The sequence below is a fragment of the Gadus chalcogrammus genome, chromosome 4 (genome assembly GCF_026213295.1).
Source record: "Gadus chalcogrammus isolate NIFS_2021 chromosome 4, NIFS_Gcha_1.0, whole genome shotgun sequence".
Lineage (NCBI taxonomy): Eukaryota > Metazoa > Chordata > Actinopteri > Gadiformes > Gadidae > Gadus > Gadus chalcogrammus.
Genome location: NC_079415.1, coordinates 15,841,838 through 15,860,016, shown reverse-complemented (window position 1 = coordinate 15,860,016; position 18,179 = coordinate 15,841,838). Strand labels below are relative to the sequence as shown.

Genomic DNA, 18,179 nt, shown 5'->3' with positions numbered 1-18,179 from the left:
TTATTCACATTCCTCCTGATTCTACCCCCCCCCCCCCCAACTGTCACTTAATAACCAAATTTTCCTGCAAACACGCCAATATTTTACAGTATTACGGAAGTGAGTCAGAATTCCTGGAGGTCTATTCTTCTATCTATTGCCATAGCAATACCAGTGCAACAGGCATGGCAAGAGTAAACAATAGAGACAAAAATGAGGAAAAAGTGGTTTGACTGCCACAGGACAAGGAACTAGAAAAGGAATGGATCAGTCTTTACAGTCTGCCGAGACACTCAACCTGAGTCATGTGGCTTGGGTGATGCCAAGCTTGTTTTACGGGGATTGCCAATGCGTACTGTCATTGGACAAACGTGTTTTCCAATATGTACTGCTTACAACACAATGATTTTCAAGCCTATAGAATTGCAGAAAACTAAGACTTAAAAGGCTGCACACAACCCCCAGTAAACACGGGGTTAAATCAACATTGTATTATTTGTATTAATCACATCTTGGTTCTCGTTGAAGGGTGGAGGATGAAGCAGTCCTGGATAGAGGAGCATCCTTTGTCAAACATGTCTGTGATGAAGAGGAGGTGGAAGGTGAGGTTCTGCGCCCTCTGCTACGGGCTTAAACTATTGACGGATCTGTCCCTCCCTGTAACTTGTTTGCTCGTCCTACTATCTGACCAAGTCTATCACGCCAATTGCTTCCTGGATACATTTACCCATCATTTCCTGTACGCACTGTGGTGCAGGAAGTGATTATGTGAGTGTCTGTCTCGCGCTGCTGAAGGCAGCGAGAGACAGGTTGGGGAATGCTAAACGTGTTCCATTCTAGTTTTAAATGTCTTTCTCAGTACATGACTTCCTCCATATAAAGTTATGTTTAGTTCTACTCTATTGTGTTGTGTCACACCAAGTGCACTGGTATCTTATAGCTACCAGTGCATTTGGTGTAGCTTAAAAATGTTTTTTTAATGTTATTCATGGGTGATTTGTCAAAATTGTCCATGTAAGAACTTGCAAAGAGCATTTATTTACAGGCTCCCTGATGACTTCAATGGCATAATGCCATACAACTCCTCAAGCTATTGTTTTTAGACCTAACTTATCAGCATCACCGGTTCCCGCCGATGCGTGTCACTTCCTTTCAGTGACCCACAACTCTTTGTGTTGTGCGTGTGCGTCACCCCCGCAGGCCACCACACGGTGTACGTCGGCGTGCACATTCCCAAGAGCTTCCACCGCCGCCGCCGCCACCGTCGCAAGTCCAGCCACAAGGAGCGGCGGGAGAGGCCGGCGGAGCGCAGCGCGGACGACAAGTCGGACGGCGAGGTGGTGGACGAGGCTGCCATCAGCATCCTCAAGCCTCTCAGTGAGTTAGCACGATGTGACCGAAACCCCATCCCCCACCCCCCTCACCGTCTCTGTCACCATACTGCGTAAAGGCACGGCGACCGTTCCATTGTCAACACAACTAGACAAACATGAGAGTAAAAAGCGTGTGGTTCTGGAAGTCGGCCAGGCTTGGCTTTACCAGAGCAGAGCAGAGAAGACGCGTTATGAGGCAGAGATGGTGCTCGGCTCAGCCGGTGTAGCCAGTGCAGCAGCTTAAGACTGAACAAGTGCTAACAAATGCTGGACTGTGCTAGCTTAGCCAGAGCAGCAGGAGTAGGGCAGTAAGGCCCTCTAAAATGCTCTGACAGTTTTGAGTAACAAGTGGCGGGCTTTTGAATGACTGGGTATGTATGCGGGAGGTTGCTGGGTGGAGCAGGAGACCCAGGAAGGAAAAGAGAACGGGTGTGACCCCTGGGGAGGGCCTACAGGGAAAAGGCGCAGGCACAGGAACAGCCGATGGTGGTGATTAGAAAGTGGCCGTGGTAAATCGAATAGGCAGCGTTCACCTCTGGTCCTGGGAATGTTGTTGAGGATGTCGTGAGGTCTTTTTTAGGAAGGGAGAAGGCGGTTTGAAAAGGAGATTTGGTGGCTCGGGGGGGGTCGATTTTTATACTTATTGAGGAAGCATCGTTTGCATATACTGTAACATGATCCTGATCTTTCTCACACTCGGCGTTGAAGGAAAAAAATATGCAAAGTGTGAAAACGGAGCTGTGTCATAATCACAGAGGCTCGAATGAAACCGTGTTTAACAGAGATTAATGTTTCATACAGGAAGAGCATGCTGAGGTGGGCTGGTGAATTACTTGATCCCATAGATCATTGTTATCACACAACGGATCAAATTAAAGTTGAAGAAAGGCATGACGAAAGTGTCTGGAGGTTGGCATTTCCCAGAAAGTCTTAGCAAGAGTTATTTCATTAGTGTTTAAAGTCTGGGTGGCAATGTAGCCAATATAGACCCAATTAGAGCGTCTTGACTCTGCAAGTCCTCCACAGCAGGAGGCCTGCACCTCTTCTAATCCCTCCCCGAGGCAGGCCCCCTGCCTGGCTGTCCTCCGGTCTGCAGCCGCCACTCTGGATGTTTTTTCCAATTTTTGTTCTCCCCTGGAGATGCCGTGTTATGGCGTCGCTATGTTCGTATATTGGTTTCACACACACACGTCTATGTGGGATACAGTTGAAGGCTTATATAATAGCAATGTGCTAATTCATTACGTTGCTTTATTTCAGTTCACTCCTTGGGAGACATAAATCCTTTTTGTTTTTTGTTTGAAGTAAATTTAACGATTATCATCTGTTAAACCGTTAAACACGTGGCTGTTTCATAAAAGTTTGGTTTCCCACAATAACTAGGAACAGTACGTATCTATAGGTGATTGAGTAATGCAAACAATGAACCGCTCACTTTAGTTCCCTGGCGGTCTCAAACATTCCTCCACAGTTGATTAACACCTTATCGCACACCTGAAGGTATTTTGATCGGTTTAAGTATTTCCCACCACCTAGTTCTTCTGCTTTGCATAGAGCTCTTCTCCGAAAGTCAATGTAGTGTAACACATAAGCGTTTCCTGTCTCCCAGCCAGAGCACTATTTGCCTCCTTACTCAATGCCCACAGCCTACCTGTAGATCCTTGAGTAAAGTGTCTTACCCTTATCTGAATTCACTGTCAGTCGTTGTTTAATGACAGCTGAATGTCTATTGATTACGGTAAAGTCGCCTATTCATTGATACATTGGTACTGAGAGGGGGGAAATGCTGGGTTGGGTGATGATTTGTGTTGACAGCAGGCTCTATGCCAACGATATTCACTCACCGCGACTCTTATAGGTTACTGTGACTTAAAGGTTATGTGTAGCAATTTGGATAGGAACTGAATGAAGGAAGTTTGTGCCTCTCAATCAAAAACTCAGTCACTCCATCACACCGACAGTTAAATGATCTCAATCTTGTTGATGTTTTTTTTATTTTTGGGAGAATCTCCCATCAGCTGTCCATTTACAAGGTTGCGTGCAATAATGACAAAGCATGGGTTTAATTGAGAACGCTGTGTGTGCTGCATTGTGCGCATCATGTGAACATGAGGAAGTTAGCTATGGCATCCAAGCTTATTGAAAGCCTATCTTAACAAGAAAGGCCTGAGGCATGTCACTTTGATGTAGAAATTATTGCTTTGCTTGAAATTAAAGTTGAAATTAATTAAAGAACAATAACGTTTTTTTAATTTGTGTTAACTCTCTTTATCGTAATATCAAACGAGGGCAGACTACAGTGGAACCGGTCAAGTGGGTTCTTTGTGTGTATTCAAATAGACCGGCTAAATGAGGCTATTCTAATTGGGGCTTGCTATGTCAGGATTAAAAGATGCCCGTCACTGTTTGGCCGCATTAACCACCCGCTGCCACGCTCCTCAATGAAATATCCAGCGAGCGGCGTATAAATAGAGCCGTGCCTGGAGCTTAACTGTAACTTACGGACACCTTGGTGGCTCCCAATCCTCTTTGCCTCCGGAGTGGAGTTAATTGCTACGGCACATGGTCGGGACCCTGGGTTGGACGAGGCTGTCAGACCACACTGTGGAAAACTGGAATAGATTGGGCCTGTAACAATGAGAAGATCCATCTCATTGGGAATTGTTCTGATGGTGTTTTGTCATCAAAATGAGGAAACGGCCCCTTATCACAGATGGGTCGTCTTAGGACAAACACGGGTGTCGCTCATAGTGCTAATTATGGGTCCGCTACTTTGATGTACAAGGAGACATGGTACATGGTCTCTGTCTTATCTTCACTAGTTCAGTATTCTTCCTTTGCCCTGGTACATAAACCGAGCAGACCTTTGCCTTCTTTTCAAAACTCGTACTACCAAACTGTTTTGTGTGCCAGAAATATTTTATGTCCCAATGCATAGTTTGGAAAATGCAGTATGCCAAAAATACCAGGATGTTGTACTGTATCCGGTAGCAGCATATCACAGTATGCAAGCCAGCATGCTTTAGACTATTCACAATCCTCTGCGCAGCAGAAGATATGTCGACTGAGCCTGTGAAATCACCTGTAGTATGTCCCAATATATGACTATCCTGGTGCAACAGTTTGTGCTTTGTAAGGGTAGCTGCAGTACAAAGAAAATGTTTAATTGGGAACGCAGCCCTAGTGTGATTAGTGAGGCCTGTGTTTATCCTACGATGCCTATGGGGTCTCTTCAGAACTCTATTGAGACCTACAAAGTATTTGATTGTATCCTCATATGAACTAGGTGTCAGATTCCTAGTGTGTAGAAGTTTCCTAAAGAGTTTTGATATCGGGGAGGAAAGCAGACTATCTTGTATACATTGCTCTGGTGTTTACTTTTCAAGTTTTTTTAAAAAAGAAAATTGTAGGTAGACGATATACTTCCAGTGAACAACAGTCTCTTAAAAGCCATACAATAACAGTACAGGCAGGTCACAACATGTGTGGATAGAAGCAGACATTCTAAACGCACATAGCTTACAAAGAGCTGATTGTTGAACAACAAGGTAGCTGATCTCCAGTAGCCTTGTGGATATTAAATATCGCTGCCTGAACATTTTTGGGAGTAGAAGATATACATTTCTTAATTATAGTGGGCACACTGTTTCAGCAACACTTGAACCCACATTTAATCCCAGACCACCATGTTCTGCTCTCGACTTGAGGTGAATGACTTGATTGAGATTCCCACAGAAGCATGCTGTACACGCTCCGTGCATTGTTCAGAACTTTAAACGGTTACACTCTTCAATTAAGGTACATTAATGAAGCATTAATTCACGTTAGTTAATTTAGCTTAAGTAATAACAAGCATTAACTTAATTAATTAACAGTTAACTTATGGTCTGGTAATCATTTACTAATGGTGTTCCCCTTATCTTAGGTTATGGGGTTAATGCTAACTAAGGTATTCATTTAAACATTATTTAAAGGTTAGCCATGCTCCATGTTATACTAATGCTATATAATAATGCTTATTACTTCATTAACTAAAGATAATTAACAGTTCATTAATGTACCTTTTTATTTAAAAGGGTTATCATTTTAGCTGATGTCCTCCATCTATGCCTCATTCCCCCCCCTCCCTCCCCAGTCACCCCGGCCGAGAGGATCCGGTTCATCCTGGGCGAGGAGGACGATGGACCCCTGCCCCCGCAGCTCTTCACCGAGCTGGACGAGCTGCTGGCCGTGGATGGGCAGGAGATGGAGTGGAAGGAGACCGCCAGGTGAGCCCGCCGAGCTAGGTGTGTGCCCCCCCCTCTCTCACACACGCACACACACACACACACACTCACTGACGCACGAGCACTCCACAATGGACCCACTGTGATGCGAAATGCAATGAGGATGCCCCTCCGTCACTGGGGATGATCCCTTGGTTTAAAGCGCTGACATCAGCACATGTTATTATTGATTTAGATATCATAGGACGAATGTGTCTGTCTGCACTGTGTTACACAGTTACATTGACATCACCAAACTGGAATTCCATTTATAAGTCAACTTTTAATTCATGCACCTGGGCTGGATTACTTCGTTTCACTGGCAATTTAAAAACAGAAATAGATTGACATGCGTATGGCTATGTGTATTTCAAACCTACTACATGGGTAGCATTAATGACGCGGTCCTCTGAGGTCTCGGCGTCCCTCCCTTACGGAGGGAAGGTAAGCGAGGCCTCTTACCTTCAGGTAAACCAGGCCCTTGCTGGTCCGGCCCCCTCCTCACATGGTGCTGGTCAGTGGCCTGTGGAACAGAGTCAAAGGACACTGGACCCAGCCAGAGGAAACCCCATCCCCAGGCCTGGGAGAATGGGCCCTTTGTAGTGGTGACATTTATAAAGGAAGCGCCGGACAGCCTTGGCTCTCCCCTCACCGGACTACCGCCGTCTTATCTCGAGCCTGTGCTATGTGTAGCTTGTGACGTGTTCTGCATCGGTTTCTGTTTTAAAATAGTCTGAAATGCATGGGAGTTTGTGATTTAAATGAAACCCGAAAGGAAAGGTTTTTATTTTTTTATTTTAGGATTAATTTGTTTGGTAGGAAAAAAATCTTTTAGCGGAAGTGATTGCCGCAGAGTAAACATGCAGCCTAATGTAGGCTGAGAGATTAGCTTATCTCCGTGTGGTCTGAGAGTACCTGAAAAGTGTCTGGGCTCGGGAAAATGCCTCTATCTACAGCCTTAAGATTAGTTTGTTTCCTGGATATTCTGTCCTACTAGCCCCCAATAAGTTCCTTTTCAGCACTGACCGATTCACGTGTCAAATCCGTGAACCCTTTTTTCCCCAGCCAAACTTCCCTATTTGCTGTGGAAATATTTAGAGCATTTCCCTGTGTGGTGGACTCGGTGATATAGCAGCCATTCAGATTAGGCCGTGGTCAAAATAAAAGTTTGACTATTTCATAAGGTTCACCAAATGAAACGTGTCAATTTGTGTGACGCATCACATGTTCTGACAAATCTACTCAAGTAAGTCGCTTTGAATAAAAGCGCCTAAATGAAAATGTAAAATGCATCATCACATGATAAAGATCATAGACGGTTATCTGTGGTCAAGATAAAACTTTGACTAGTTCAGAAAGTGCACAAAATTAAGCACCTTCACCTTATAAAATCATAGATGGCTATATCTGGGGCCTCTTCGTCCAGTTAGTATAATAATCACCCCTGTGTCCTCCCCCATCCAGGTGGATCAAGTTTGAGGAGAAGGTGGAGGAGGGGGGCGAGCGTTGGAGCAAGCCCCACGTGGCGACGCTGTCCCTGCACAGCCTGATGGAGCTGAAGACCTGCATCGAGACAGGCACCATCCTGCTGGACCTGGAGGCCTCAACGCTGCCCCAGATCGTGGGTGAGTCCCAGCTTGGGGCAAGGGCCGATGTTCACAACCTTTCAATTTATTGAGTTTACATTTTCAAATGTAAATCGCTTTTATCCAAAGCGACTTGCAACAAGTACATTTGTCAGAAGAAAGAGAAACGACAACAATATATCGCTGTCGGTACAGTAAAGATATTCATAAAAACGAGTGCCAAGCACTTACAATTGCTATATTCAAATAGGAGTTCACAGTGAGTTCTAAGCCAATGTCCGTACTGTGTTTGAGTCCCAGCTGAGTGGTGGTGGTTTGATCCCCAGTGTCTATAGTCTTGCTGTAAGGCCCTCCTTGCTTGGTAGTGACTTGTAACTTAAAAAAAATCCACTCTAAGTTGTTTCAGAGAGAAGGGTCTGATATCTGACAAAATGATACATTTTTGTAATCAAGTTTTGATGCTTTCTTTTTTTCCATCTTTCTCCATCTGACAGAAATTATCACCGATGGCGACCAGCTGAAGCCAGACCTGAAGGAGAAGATCATGTACACATTGCTACGGAAACACCGACACCAGACCAAGAAGTCAAACCTGCGCTCTCTTGCTGACATCGGCAAAACGGTTTCCAGCGCTAGTCGGCTGTTTTCCAACCAGGAGAACGGTAATTTGAACGCATAGCCTTATCTTGCCCTTTACTCTGACGAGATGTGGGAGAGAAAACAACCATTATTTAAATACATTCCACCATTTAACTTGACAATCAAGATCGATTTTAGCAGTTTTGTTTAGTAGAAATAGCTCAAGGTATTAAATCTAGCACTACAAACTTTCATCAACAGTTTACATTTTCTTTGTCCCCTTTTTCTATCCATCTCATGATTTCCTATCTATCTTTAAACATGGGTACTAAAACTTTCTGCCTGTTTTGTTTTTAAACTCTTCCTCTATTCTCTTCTTCTTTTTCTGCGCTCATTTCCTCTCTTGCTTGGTGCCTGCCCCTCCTTTCCCCCGTTGTCGTTGAACTTCTGTGTGGAAGCCCGCAGTACTCTTGAGTCCCCTGGGCCTTGTGAGGAACCATGCGATGGGGCCTTCAGGAGGTCTAGCATGGGATACGTCTGTAAGTCGGGACCCCCTCCTCTGGATGTAGTATAGCCACAAATGCTAACCAAAAGGAGCCTTTGAAATAATAATAAATAATACAAATTATTATAGTAGTAGAAATAATTTGAATAATTATTAAATCTTAATTCCTATTAATAATATGGAATGATAACGATGCCTTTTTAATATTACTACCATAAGGTTCTAAGGAGGTTGTCGGAGCATAAGAGCATCTGCTGTTTTAGGTTTGAGCTGAGCTGAAATCAACGCTATAGAACGTGAAACAACTAAAAGTACTTTACTACCACTAAATATAAGGAAAAGCTTTCTCGTTGACACAGTTTTTACTTCTCTCTTTTCTCCTAAAAAACATTCGGGTGCTTTTGCGTGTGTTTTATTGCAAAGGATCCAGGTGATGCTCTACATTACAGGTCTGAAGTGAAAAGCTTCCTTGTGTCACATTAGATGACCTTTCATCCTAAGTAAGGCCCTGGAAGATGTTTGGTCACTTCTCATATCACATCAATCCAGATGATTCTGGTATAAATTTATAAATGACAAAACTTGTGATGATCAGCATATAGCGGCTTGGCCGTGTGTTTATGGCCCAGCCTGTATCGTAGCCCACCGTGTCAGATCGATATGACCTTGGCTGAACGTCAGAGCAATGCCTTCAGTTCTGTGGAAGTCTCTGACTACAAGAAGTCTGACCTCACCGCAAAGCACAGTCACTGTTTGTTTATATCGTCATGAATATTGTTACCACGACCCTGGAATATCCTGATACCATTCTAAGGTCGCTCTCCCCCTGTAACCTCCAGTATCCGTGGTGATTTTACTGTTCTATTTCCTCAACCACCGCAGGTAGTCCCACCACCACCCATCGCAACGCCACCTCAAGCAGCCTCAGTGACTTCTCCGAGAAGGCTGAGCGGGACCAGGTATGCTTGTCTGTCTTTTCCTCCATGTTTTTTTTTGCAGTTCCACAAAATCACTCTCCCCCCGGCGCGGTCGTCATCACCCCCGTCACGCTGAGTCTGCTCGGCCGGGGCTCAGAGCTCATGCACAAGGCCAGAGCTGTGCAGAGGTCAACCTCTGAGTGTGTATACATGAGTTGGTAGCCGGTGACGTTGCTGGAAAGCCACACTCCGAAAGATAAGATTCCTCACACTCTCCCTGCTGGGTAAACACAGGGTGGAAACGGGACAAGCGTATCTCCAGTGATTAACTCTATCGCCAAATTCCCACTGCTGCTCTCCGAAACAATGTTTCTTACATCAACGCCAGGGGCTTGTTTATTGCCTTATTAATATTACTGGAGTTTTCGCCAGGATATGTTTTTCACACATACGGCTCATCAGGAGAATATCAGGACTTACACGTGTGTCTGAAAGAAGCTAGTGTGTGAGCATTTGATTATAAAATTTGTCAATTTATGGCAACAGGGGTAATTGTTCAATGGAAAGTGTAGTATACTATGCATGCAAATCAATTATTAAACAGCTTTTACTGTTATTCAGGGTTGAAAAGTGCATTGACGTTTTCAAATGCAAGGCAACTACTATTGGTTAGTTGAAAATAATAATCATCATTGAGATTAAACATCTCTTCCAGTATCCTGGCCAAGACTGGCAGCAGTAGCCTACAGTCACACATAGCATATGCACAAAACATAAGAAAAATAAAACAACTAAAACAGTCCGCAGGGGGGATATCAATATCGCAAGACTTTTGGGGAGGCTCAAGGAGGAAAAGTAATATTACGTTTGAGCAACAAAGTGTACAGACATTTCGGGAGGCTCAAGGAGGGGAGTAATGTTACATTTGAGCAACAAAGTGTGGTCTTGTGGTGGACTCTATAGATGTTATTCGTCATACTATTTCATTGACATGTTTTCGTTCTGTGTTATAGGGACACTGTCTCTTTAAGAATCACGTGACGTCTGTGTTGATATGCCGGTCGGTGCAATGTTTGAATTTAACGGTTTTTATATGACAAAATGAACGACCCGCCGTTGCTTGTTGAGGTGAGAAATTGTCTCTTCCCTTATTTTATCGCAATTTATACAGTCTACAGACAGAACGTGTTACCTGGGAGAGTTTGTCGATGGGGGAGTAGTTCTGTTTAAAAAGAAAACGTCTTACCTGGGCGAATGTCGCTGCGTTGTGTGTGCTCTTGCGTGTGTGTTCTAACCTGCGCGTGTGTCGACGGTGGAGCCGTTATGTATAAAAACATAATGAATGTCTTACCTGGCCGAGTGTCGCTGAGGTGTGTGCGTGTGTTCTTACCTGCGTGTGTGTCGCTGGCTAAGCCGTAAAGCTTGACGTGTGTGTGTGTGTGTGTGTGTGTGTGTGTGTGTGTGTGTGTGTGTGTGTGTGTGTGTGTGTGTGTGTGTGTGTGTGTGTGTGTGTGTGTGTGTGTGTGTGTGTGTGTGTGTGTGTGTGTGTGTGTGTGTGTGTGTTTCCATGTATGTTCGTGCGTGTGTGTGCTTGGCACATGCGCACATGAGTAACTGGTGCGACAGGCCTGCTATTACAGTAGCAAGTTATACAATATTACAGCCAGACGTTGTAGCCTCAAACTCAAGCTGTGTGTGTGTGTGTGTGTGTGTGTGTGTGTGTTTCTACTAACCCTCCCTATGCTCTGGTCTCCAGGCGAAGAACAAGTTCATGAAGAAGCTGCCCCGGGACGCGGAGGCCTCCAACGTGCTGGTGGGAGAGGTGGACTTCCTGGAGACCCCCTTCGTAGCCTTCGTGCGTCTCCAGCAGGCGGTCATGCTGGGGACCCTGACGGAGGTCCCGGTGCCAACCAGGTAAGGCAGGAGCCGGAGGAACCCCCGCCCTGACCCCTAGCGCCACGTGGGGACGGCGTGGTCGGTGAGTCCGGTGCCCTGATTCGTGTTCTGTCCCTCTTGGTGGTGTTCAGGTTCCTGTTCGTTCTCCTTGGGCCGAAGGGGAAGGCCAAGTCGTACCATGAGATCGGGCGGGCCATCGCTACCCTGATGTCAGACGAGGTAACCCGGGAGTCTCAAGTACTTTGCTCTGATTGTGGATATGGGGTTGAGTGACGGCTCGGTATGGACCTTGGAGAGGAGTGAGGCGGTGTTATTTACCTCACAAAGTAATCTTTAGGCCCCGTCTGAGGTTTTCGGTACTTTTGACACACTCGTAACATGGACGCAATAAAAAGTTTCATAACAATTCCTGTTGAGTTGATAAGGCATTGATGAGGGCATGTTAACCCTTTGTGGTGGATTTGACGCAAACGGTTATCGGGTGGTGAAATGAATATATTGAAAATCCTTGGAATTCCTTTTGCAGTTGGACGGAACGACCCTGTCAGGAGGGCTCCTCCTCATGAGGATGTAAAGCCCTGATTATAATCTAAAGTTGCTGACTTGTGTTTCCTGATTTTGGGACATACCGTCCATGGTTAATATCATTTCTCTCTGCTCCCCTGGCATGTGTTGTGCTTCCACAGTCCGTTCTGTGGACCCTCGTGTACGCACATCTCGTCTGTGTGCGTTCAGGAAGAGCCTTCACCTTTAGTGAACCCTCCTTTCCAGCGGTAGCGAGGAAGGACCAACAGCCTGTACTCCCCCTTTCCGCATAACACCAGCTTCCGCTGGCCTAGGAGGGTTCCCACGTGGTTCCCTTCTCCTCCTCCCACCTTCAGCTCCCTACTCCCTCCAGCCCCCTCCTCTCTCCAGCGCCCTACACCTCCTCCTCCCTCCGCCTCTCCTCTCCCTCCCTCCTCCCTGCTCCCCAAAGGCCATCTCCTGCTCCCCTCAGCTCCAGCTCCCTGCTCGTATAGCTCCCTGCTCCCCTCTCCCCTTCATCTCCTGACGAAGGATCACAGTGTTTCCTCTGATGTTTTGGTCCAGGATTTCCTCCAGTTAAAGTTTAACGAAGCGTGGGTTTTCCTAGCACAGTTTGGCAACAGAGATAAGGCTTTGAGAGGTCAAACCCAAGGGGGCGGCCTGGTGTTGTGGTGTTGGTCTCTGTGGCCCCGGCTCCATGCTGTGGTGTCATAGGTAGAGGGGTTAGGGGAGGTGGGGTGGTTGTCGGGGATGATCTGTTGCTCAGGTGTTTTTCCTCTACGGGTGTTTGGGGGGCCAGGTGTTCCACGACATCGCCTACAAGGCCAAGGACCGGCAGGACCTGCTGGCCGGCATCGAGGAGTTCCTGGATGAGGTCATCGTCCTGCCGCCAGGGGAGTGGGACCCGGACATTCGGATAGAGCCGCCCAAGTCCGTCCCCTCCGCAGACAAGAGGTAGGGCTTCACCTTTCACCTCAGTTCCACCATGGGGTCTCATCATTCACCGTCATTTTGTAGTGTTTTGTTGTATCATTTAATTTTATTTATTTATCAAAATCTATTTTTTGCGATGACCCTTTGCTATGTAGAAAGTTGTCCGCTGTAACGTTCAGCCAATGACGTCATAGTATAGCTCCCCTTGTTTGACAATAAAAGGAGTGAAGGGTCAACTGTGTGTGAGTGAACACCACTCACACACTGCTCGGGATACGCCCACTTTTCCAGGAGCCAATCCTGAAGGATCAATAACGTCCCTCCTCCATTTTCTTCGCCCAATAACTTTCCTGTTTGTTAGAAAATGAGTCGTATTACGATGACCCATGTTTACGTTATTAATCCGAAAATTACTGACATCTCACATTTGCCAAGGATCATATGACCATAAACACAATTATATATCAAGTATAATAAAAAATATAAATAAAATATATTATATAAATAAATTGTACAGAAATCCCATTACATTTTCATTACAAAATGACATGCAGTGTCATTTTCAGAACCCCCTCAAGGCTAATACCAAATAACCAGCATGTCCGTGTTGTGTTCCCAGGAAGCACAACTACGCCGCCGTGGAGATGCCCCCGATGAACGGAGACACGCCCCACGACATGGGCCCCGGGGGGGGCGGGGGGCATGAGGTCGGGGAGGAGCTGCAGCGCACCAGGCGGTAAGGAACTAACCCTCCTCCTGCTCCTCATGCACCTCCTGCTCCAGACCCTTCAAAGAGGACTACAGGTGGACCTGGGGACGGGTCTGCCGGATGGCGTGAGGTCTTCCTTGTGTGTTCAAGGACCTCTAGTCCTCGACCAGGTGTGAGGTTGAGGGTTGCTCGTAGGCTTGTCAACATCACACCTGGGCGGAATCCTGAGACCAACCAGTCATGCCTGACTAGAGCTCTCGTGTTATAGTGTGTGTGTGTGTGTGTGTGTGTGTGTGTGTGTGTGTGTGTGTGTGTGTGTGTGTGTGTGTGTGTGTGTGTGTGTGTGTGTGTGTGTGTGTGTGTGTGTGTGTGTGTGTGTGTGTGTGTGTTGGGGTGTGGGTGTTGGGGTGTGGGTGTGTGTACGCTGGGTTTTCTGGTTGTGAGTGTGTGTGTATTCTGGGTTGTGTATGCTAAGATCTATGGTTGTCTTAAGGTTTTGCGGGGGCCTGATTCTGGACGTCAAACGGAAGCTGCCGTTCTTTGCGAGCGACTTCTACGATGCACTGCACATCCAGACTCTGTCCACCATTTTGTTCATCTACCTGGGCACCGTCACCAATGCCATCACGTTTGGCGGGTTGCTAGGTGACGCTACGGACAACATGCAGGTCAGTTGGCCCTCTTCATCCACAGTGGTTCTGTCTTTCGGCACTGGTGTCATAGTGGTGTGGTCCTGGTCGATTATGGGCTCTCTGCATGTTAAATGGTAAATGGACTGCATAAATATACGGCGGTTTTCTAACCAGTTGCCACTCAAAGCACTTTATCGCCTAACATTCACGCATTCATAAGGCCATTCACACACCGACGGTGGTGTCAGCCATGCAAGGCGACAGTCAGCTCGTCGGGAGCAGGTAGGGTTAGAGGCGTCTTGCTCAGGGATACCTAGACACTCGGCTAGGAAGAGCCGGGGATTGATCTAGCAACCCTCCGGTTACAAGCCAACCCGCTCTACCTCCTCAGCCACATGCCTTGTTCTCGTTCTGTCTTTGGGCACTAGTGTCATGGAGTTGTGGTCTCGGTCGACGACGGGAACACTGCGTGTTCTACACACCAGACATCAAGAGGCATACGTTTTCTCATCATGTCATCCTTGCCAGCAACCGTCCACTCTGTCCCCGCTTCACTCTGCATCATGAGCCCGTGTCAGGGGGAATTAGCTGGCCTCTAAATAACCCGCCAGCCAGATTACAGGAGCCTTCGTAAGGCTTGTTATGGCTGCAGCTCGACCTGACCCAGCAGCCTCTTCTAACTGCTTACTCATGTGTCTGCTCCCCCTACACATTGTGTCCTCCGGCCCCTGCAGCGGCCCTGGCTGTTAACACTCCTATGTAGCATGGGGCATGTGGGGGTTATCTTCACTAGTTTCAGTCTACCAATATGTGCCCTGGTACCTAGAAGGAGTGTTAAGAGCCAGGCTTGGCACGCATGCGTGCGTGCGTGCGCGTGTGAGTGGGCGTGTGTGTGTATGCTTGTGTGTGTGTGTGTGTGTGTGTGTGTGTGTGTGTGTGTGTGTCTGTGTGATATGCTAAAAGAATCAGGAAGCACACTGACTTCTAACACTCGCATGAATCTACCTTTTTAGTTTGTCCCTGGAGTGTCACTGTATGTGCTTTGGTTCTGAGGCTGGGTGAAACAGGAATTCATGTCAAAGTGCTGCTGTGTTGCAGGGCGTGCTGGAGAGCTTCCTGGGAACAGCCCTGACGGGGGCCGTGTTCTGTCTGCTGGCCGGACAGCCCCTGACGATCCTCAGCAGCACTGGGCCTGTGCTTGTCTTTGAACGGCTGCTCTTCAACTTCAGCACGTGAGTGAATGATCACGTGAGAGTTCAACCCCATCGGTGATCATTGGCGAACTCCTGTACCTTCTGCTCACTCTCTAAAACTGGGTTCATCTGACCGTGTCGTTATACGTTATATGCATTGCATCAGAATCAGAGTTAATTTTATTGCATCTTATTGTACAAGTACACAAGGGTACAATTTAACAACACAAGAAAAAGTAAATCAAGATAAGTAAATAAAACATGTAAAAATAACAACCTGTACCTGGACATAAACGTGTAGTAATGTTTTCACTCTAACATCGTATCTGTAACGTAGTGTGGAATTGGCTTTTTTGCCTATTCCTTGCTAAACCCCCTTAATCGCAACGTGTAGATGCATGCTGTTCCCGAATGTTGCGTATAAACTAAGTGTGGTTACACTGCTTATTACACGGTATGTAGTTGTGCAGTTACCCTGTAACGCGTCAATATAAATTGTAACAAAACTTTTGTCAGAGAAAACGTGTATAGTAACTAGTATATAGTGGGTTTTCTACATTTCATAATCGTACTGTCTGGCAGTTCAAAGGCTGCAGGCCTGTCTGTTGGTTTCCTCCTCTACCCCACTTCTTCTACATTCACTTCCCGTGCGATGTGACACTTGATGACATGCAGGCTCCCACATGGAACTACAAGCTGGAGAGGGAGATGATAAAGATAGTTTCCTCTAACACATTGCAACCTGAAAGAAAAGCAAAATGCACCGAAATGCACGCTTGTCCCAATTCCCATTGTAGATTGTGACCGCCTCTGAATAAAGAGTGCATTAATCTAAATCAACATCCTGTGTCCAGCCTTCGCACGCACGCACGAGCATACACACACAGCCAGCCGAGACCAGGTTATGTTCCATGATGAATAATTCATTCTCTTCTGATTTCTCTCTGAATAAAGGCGGGGCCAAGCCCACTAGCCATGTTTCCATTGCACGCCTGAGCGGTCTTCTTGTCCGGTTGTCTGTAAGCGCTCGTCTGTCCCCGGCAAATGATGTCTAATTGAGTCATGCGCACGCTACCAACCGCAGCCCGGGCCCGGAATCCTAAAAAAAATTGGTAACAATATAACATTTGCCCTGTGAAGTGTGTTTGTCAGACATCCACAAGGATGATTGACAAGACATCTGGGCAAAAAAACCAGGGTGAGGAGGGAGGAATATGCCAAATCTCACCTGAGAAACGCTATGTTGGTCTCAAACGCAAGCAGAGGTCCCTAATAATGACAAAACAATCCATGATGATTTACTAAACAATGACCAAAAACATTTACTTCCAACACGATAACCTGAACACATTGGGCTGCAGACATGGGGGATTAAGTCCAGATTAAAGATTAAACCCAGTAGTAGGGCTGGGCGTCCCGACCCCCCTTTCAGTATGGTCTGTGACTCCTCCCTTCTGGCAGGACCAACGGCTTTGACTACCTGGAGTTCCGGCTGTGGATCGGGCTGTGGTCGGGGGTGTTCTGCCTGGTGCTGGTGGCCACGGACGCCAGCTTCCTGGTGCAGTATTTCACCCGCTTCACCGAGGAGGGCTTCTCCGCCCTCATCAGCTTTATCTTCATCTACGACGCCTTTAAGAAGATGCTGAAGCTCGCCCACCACCATCCCATCAACACGGGCAACCTCGTCCCGCAGTATGACTGTCGCTGTATACCCCCCTTACCAGGTAGGCCCACCCTACCGGGTAACGCAGCCCACTCTCCCCCACGTACCAGGTAGGCAACCCTCCCCCTACGAGGTAACACTGGCCACCCTCCCCCCGTACCAGGTAACACTGGCCAACCACCCCCCGTACCAGGTAACACAGGCCACCCTCCCCCCGTACCAGGTAGGGTATGGGGGATAGGGTATCCTCCTTACCTCTCCCGGTACCAGGTAATACAGGCCCCTTCCCTCAGGACAAGGTTATCATAGCAACATCCTCCCCGTCGCTGTTTAAAAGCTTCAACTTCTACTTCCCCTTATAATGAGTCAATGGGGGGGGCCTTTAAATGGTGCTTTTCTGAACTGTGGCCACTGAAACCTAGTGCCTGACATACGCCCATTCCCCAATTCATGCACACATTCACACATTCTGACACACATTCACACACCGATGCCGGTGTCGGCCATGTGAGGTAGAAACCAGTAGCTGGCAGGCACACTGCAAGGTGACAGCCAGCTTGTCGGGAGCGGTAAGGGGGAGGTGCCTTGCTCAGTGACACCTTGGCCCTTGCCAAGACAACCCTTCTTCCCCTGAGCCGGCCCCGCCCGGCCATGCCCTAAGTCACAAGCTTTGTGGCGTTTACTGACACGAGGGCGGAGAATAAGGCAAGGAAGAGTCAACATCCAATCACACCCTTTTAAACACTCAATAAACTTTTAATAGAAGTCGAGTTGTTTGGCTTCATGAAAAAGAAAACTGACAGATTTTAAATATTCCTGTATTAATTCTGAATGCTCTGTCAAATTTTATTCCATATCTTCTATATTGTGTTTTTTGACCAGGTAATTTGACGGATCTATACAGCAATGATACCTCCTGGGGCAGCACTACTCCAATGGTAGGTCGTGTTTTCAGTTTTCTTTTCAAATTTTACGCTTTGCGAAGCTGTGCATGTTCCATTCCCCCCTTTTATCAAAAACTTGAAATAAAGTAACATGTCCCTGGTGTGTGTTCCTAGCCGGGGAACGCGACGGTGAACGCGACGGTGAACGTGAGCTGGGCATCCCTGGACAAGGAGCCGTGTCTGCGCCTCGGGGGCTCGATGGAGGGCAGCGCCTGCACCTTCGTGCCGGACATCACCTTGATGTCCTTCATCCTGTTCTTCGGGACCTACACCTGCTCCATGTGCCTGAAGAAGTTCAAGACCAGCCGCTTCTTCCCCACCACGGTGAGTGCTAGAGTGTAGACGCTCTCTGCTGGATGCGGTCCGGCCGGCATTTTGGAGTGGCGTATATGAGTCACACGGAAGATTAAAGGTTTAGCTTGAACAAAGTTTGCTCATCGGATCGTCCAGGAATTGGTTCTAGGAAATGCGTAAACACCT

The 18,179-nt window shown here is 47.0% G+C and overlaps 1 protein-coding gene across 1 annotated transcript in view; it reads left to right on the top strand.

Moving 5' to 3' along the window:
• Positions 1-18,179, top strand: part of LOC130380289 (electrogenic sodium bicarbonate cotransporter 1-like) — a 31,978-nt gene that overhangs the window by 4,756 nt on the left and 9,043 nt on the right. The window contains exons 2-16 of the mRNA XM_056587451.1: positions 508-581; positions 1,180-1,356; positions 5,488-5,620; positions 7,082-7,242; positions 7,698-7,865; positions 9,170-9,246; positions 10,961-11,118; positions 11,232-11,319; positions 12,425-12,579; positions 13,178-13,294; positions 13,761-13,935; positions 14,998-15,131; positions 16,554-16,816; positions 17,638-17,693; positions 17,814-18,023. Of these exons, the coding sequence (XP_056443426.1) occupies positions 508-581; positions 1,180-1,356; positions 5,488-5,620; positions 7,082-7,242; positions 7,698-7,865; positions 9,170-9,246; positions 10,961-11,118; positions 11,232-11,319; positions 12,425-12,579; positions 13,178-13,294; positions 13,761-13,935; positions 14,998-15,131; positions 16,554-16,816; positions 17,638-17,693; positions 17,814-18,023 (2,146 nt within the window). The remainder of the gene's footprint in view (positions 1-507; positions 582-1,179; positions 1,357-5,487; positions 5,621-7,081; positions 7,243-7,697; positions 7,866-9,169; positions 9,247-10,960; positions 11,119-11,231; positions 11,320-12,424; positions 12,580-13,177; positions 13,295-13,760; positions 13,936-14,997; positions 15,132-16,553; positions 16,817-17,637; positions 17,694-17,813; positions 18,024-18,179) is intronic.